At 44.2% G+C, this 4,412-nt stretch overlaps 1 protein-coding gene across 1 annotated transcript; it reads right to left on the bottom strand.

Moving 5' to 3' along the window:
• LOC145619687 (uncharacterized) lies at positions 1-1,916 on the bottom strand. The gene is made up of 3 exons (XM_081674389.1): positions 1,588-1,916; positions 867-1,359; positions 1-126 (listed from the first exon to the last, which is right to left on the bottom strand). The coding sequence occupies exons 1-3, from the start codon at positions 1,914-1,916 to the stop codon at positions 1-3; spliced, it is 948 nt and encodes a 315-aa protein (XP_081530515.1).
• Positions 1,917-4,412: the final 2,496 nt, after the last annotated feature.

The raw sequence follows: 4,412 nt of genomic DNA, 5'->3' as shown, positions 1-4,412 counted from the left end.
TCAGTCAGTTAATGGCTCACGAAGTATATTGGCCTTTGCCATTTTTGTCTTTCTACCAGTAGAACGGCTGTGATTATCTGAATTGATGCAGAAATGTAGAGCTGCAATTTTTCCCTTAGCTCCGGGCTAATCGTTGTTTGGAGCTTAGTCAGATGCTCCTTAATACTCTCAAAAGGTTCTTTTTCTACAGCTCCCCACTTAAATTCTATGTTCCCCTTCGGTAGTTGGTAGAACGGCAAAGCCTTGTCTGCTGACTTGCTAATAAACCTGGTCAGTGCGACCATTTTGCCTGTCAACCGCATGATGTCTTTAATGCACTTAGGCCCGGGCAGGCTTAGGACTGCTTCGGCCTTTTCCGGATTTGCGTCTATTACTCTCTCATTGATCAGGAAACCTAAGAATTTTCCCGAGCTCACTCAGAAGACACATTTCTTTGGGTTGAGTTTGATTTTGTACTTGTTCAGGGTTACAAATGTTTCTTCCAAATCCATGATATACCCTGCCTACGTGACACTCTTAATAATTGAGTCGTCAATGTACACCTCGACATTTCTACCCTTCTGGTATAGGAACACTCTATCCATTGTCTTCTGAAAGGTTGCCTCAGCATTCTTCAGCCCAAAGGGCATAGCTATGTAATTGTACACTCCCCCTTCGGTGATGAATGCGGTTTTTTTCCTGTCGGGTTCATGCATGCTGATCTGATGATACCCTGAGATGGCATCCATGAAGCTTAGCAGGGCTTGCCCGCTGGTTGAGTCTACCAGCTGATCAATCTGCGGCAGCGGGTAACATTCTTTTGGGCATGCCTTGTTGCGATCCGTGAAATCAACACACATTCTCCACTGGCCATTTGCCTTCATTACCATGACCACGTTGGATAACCACTCTGGGTAATCGCAAGTTTCGATGAATCCTGCCTCCAAGAGTTTCTCCATTTCCTCCTGGATTGCCTTATTTTTCTCTATGGAGAAGCTTCGTTTTTTCTGCCTGACTGGCCTAATATCCTCCTTCACATTCAGCCTGTGGACCATGACTGCAGGGTCAATTCCAGGCATCTCATCTGCGGAAAATGCAAAAATATCCTTGTTCTTTCTCAGTAGCTCTATGAGGTGTACCCCTACTCCAAGAATGATGTCTTTCCCGATTTTTACTATTGTCGAAGGACCACCTTCTGTGAGCTCAACTGTGACATGCTCCCCACTGGGAAGCGGTCTAGCCATCTCCTCTTTTGCAGGCTCAAAGTTTTCCATTGCTAACTTCTGTTCATCCTTTTCCCTGTGATATACTTCGAGCTTCCTTTTTCTTGACTTCCTCTCAGCCTGCTCGGTGGACCTTTGTTCTGAGGTAGGCTGTTGTCTGGTCTTTGCAGGCTACTTTAGGGCAGTTACGTAACATTGTTGAGCTGTCTTTTGGCTTCCCCTAAGCTTTGCTGACCACCCCTCATTAGTCGTGTAGGGCATGGCAAGGTGGTAGGTGGATACCACTCGACCTATCTTGTGGATGAGCGGCCTTCCCATGATCACGTTATAGGGCGAAGGAGAGTTTATCACGAGGAACTCTGCTCGAACATCACGCCTTTTTTACCTTTCTCCCACTCGAACCGAGAGCTCAATTATACCTTCCGGAGTGAACCCTGATCCGTTAAACCCGGTGACTTCATAACTCACCCGTTTCAGGTCTTTCCTATCCAACTTCAGTTCGTTTAACGCGCTGATGTATATGATGTTGGCTGAGCTGCCTCTATCTATCAATATCCTATCCACTTCCCAGATCGCTATTCTCATTGTCACCACCAGTGGGTCATCGTGAGGATAGATTATGCCTTTGTGGTCATACTCATCAAATGTCGCTCGCGGCTGCGGGGGAAGTGGTGGCCATCTGCGCTTCTCATTAAAGTTTATCTGATGTATCATTACCCGCAGATCTGTTCGTGCCTTGTTCACTATTCCCTCGTGCACTGGTCCTCCACTGATTACGTACACTCTGCCTTCTGGCTTACTATCTATGTCTCTATCCTCAGCGGGACCCCTATGACCTCCTCTGCGGTCACGGCCTGCTCTATCCTTTTCTTTAAGGATTCTCCCCTCATTTGGAACTAGTTTGAGCCTTTTTCAAGCACTTTGTCTTAGTTTTGCTATGCTTTGTTCCCTTTGTGTTTCCCCTTCTTTTCCTTTCTTTTTGCTTTGCTTTGTCGCTTTCCCTCTCTATTGTACTTATGTTTGTGTTTGAGTGTTTGAGTAGGTTGAATGGAGTGCTCGTGTGATCTCGCTTGAGGCTTAGTCCACCCTTTGGAGTGCATTGGAATAGGAGAAGAGAGGAGCATGGACTTGAAAAAGAGCCCGGAGCACTTATGAGGAGCGGCCGCTCACCAGAGAGGAGCGCCTGCTACATTTCTTCCCTGATTTCCCTGCTTCATAGGCTTATGGAGCTCCCGCTCACCCAAAAGAGGAGTGCCCGCTCCATTTCCTCCCTGATGCCCTGTTTCACAGGTTTATGGAGCGCCCGCTCACCTAGAGAGGAGCGTCCGCTCCGCACCCTGGATCGCCTGCTCCTGTCTAGGAGAGCGCCCGCTCCACTACAGTCGGTTTCCTTGATTAATACCCTCTAGAGCGTCCGCTCCCCCTCGATGGAGCGGCCGCTCTCGTGGGTATTTCCGTGCACTTCTAATCTTTCTTTAGGGTAATGTGAGGGGAATATAAATACCCCTAGGATTGTAATGAGATGATTATGTACATTTTAGCCCTAATCTAGAGATAGAAACACCATTAGTTTTCATTTGGTAGAGAGAGAAAGTGTGGATTTTTTCATTGATGAACTTGGATTTTGAAGAAGAAGCTTGTTTGATCTTTTGTAAATCTTCAACTTCAAATAATGAGCAATCTCTTACTATTTTTCTTTACTTTTGCATTTAGTTTTGTTTGCTTACTTTTATTTTCCTTGTTTGCTTATTGATCATGTTGAAGCTTATTGATTTGATGATTGATATTGTTTTCAATATGATTTGTGAGTAGTCACCTAGCCAAGGGGGTGGGGATGGTGTAGTTGCTAATTGCTCATGCTTATAATATTGGGATTAAGTTGTTTGTGATTAAACCTTTGCATACTTGATATTCTTTAATCTTCTTGCAAGTGCACATTGTTTGTTGATTAAAGGTGAATCTTTGCTAACATGAAACGCAAGTTGACTTAGTTAAGGTTCATTACTATCGATTGTTCCTTGATTGCACCTCCCAATATATGGTTCTAGTGTGGAAACATAGAGGCTATGTTAGGAGAAGCCGATTAACTCCGGAAGGAGATTAGATTGGACATAGTTTCGATATTCATGTATGCTTAGTTCACTATCGATTTGTTTCATGTAATTGCATGCTCAAATAGCATCCTCATCTACCCATTCCCCTTGGTGCCTAGTTATATTGATTTTAATCCATTTCTCTCTTAGTTTGACTTCCTAGTTTTTCCCAATCCTTGTTTCGAGATAGCTTAGATTCTAAGTGATGAATGCGGTGTTTATGTGCTTCTCCCTGTGGTTCGATCCCTCTTCTTGCCCTATACTTGTAGTAGGTTGAGTCGAGTGTTATAAATTGTATTTGACTTAGGTCTAGTTGTCCAACGACGCGATTATTACCTTTGTCAAATTGGCGCCGTTGCCGGGGATACGGCTTCCATTGCTATTTCATTGCTTTATTTGAGACTATCTCACTTCTTATTTGTTAGTATCTACTACTTTTGTTACTTGTCAGTGCTTACGTTCTCCTTAGCTTTGTTGTATGAACAGAGGACGAACCCGCTCAAGGTCTTTGATTCCCATCGATCCTGAGTTAGAGAGGTCTTTGTCCCTACTTCGAATAGAAGCGAGAGCAAGGAATAGAAATTCTCACACCCCGACGAAAGATGGAGTACGAGAATTAGAAGATACTCCACCCTCTTCACCCTCAAGTGAAGAGTTATATAGTCCTAATTCATCATCAAGCCCAGAATCAACCCTTTCTCAACCTTTAAGTTCGAGAGTGAAGAAGGTTCTAAAATGGGAGAGAATACACCATTGAGTCGTCTTGGGGCTCCCGAAGCCTTTAGAGCTCAAAGTGGGATCCTAACTCCTACCACTCAAGCCAAAAATTTCGAAATCAAGCCTCATGATTGCTTTTATAGAGAGGAAACAATTCTCGTGTGGAAAGTTTGAGAGTCCTCATGAACACTTAAAAGAGTTTGAGAAATGTTGTGACACAATAAAGGCCAATGGAGTGACTTAAGAATATATTCGCCTCAAGATGTTTCCATTTTCTCTAATTGGGAGAGGTCTAGAATGGCTAGAGAAGGAGGTGCCCCCTAACTCTCTCACAACATGGGACCAAGTGACTACGGCTTTCTTAGCTTGAGGAGGTTTTACAACCATACAAAGACCGCCG

Source organism: Chenopodium album, chromosome 27, assembly GCF_948465745.1.
Source record: "Chenopodium album chromosome 27, dcCheAlbu1.1, whole genome shotgun sequence".
NCBI classification, from domain to species: Eukaryota; Viridiplantae; Streptophyta; class Magnoliopsida; order Caryophyllales; family Amaranthaceae; genus Chenopodium; species Chenopodium album.
Note: the sequence above shows the minus strand (reverse complement) of the source record. Positions and strands in the feature narration are given on the sequence as shown.

What these genes read in the sequence shown, in the direction of transcription:
- LOC145619687 (XM_081674389.1), bottom strand. Translation starts at nt 1,916, where the DNA reads ATGATACATCAGATAAACTTTAATGAGAAGCGCAGATGGCCACCACTT. An exon ending in TCGGTTCGAGTGGGAGAAAG is followed by an intron (nt 1,360 to 1,587) that starts GTAAAAAAGGCG and finishes TGCAAAGACCAG; the next exon opens with ACAACAGCCTACCTCAGAAC. An exon ending in GGTTATCCAACGTGGTCATG is followed by an intron (nt 127 to 866) that starts GTAATGAAGGCA and finishes AACAACGATTAG; the next exon opens with CCCGGAGCTAAGGGAAAAAT.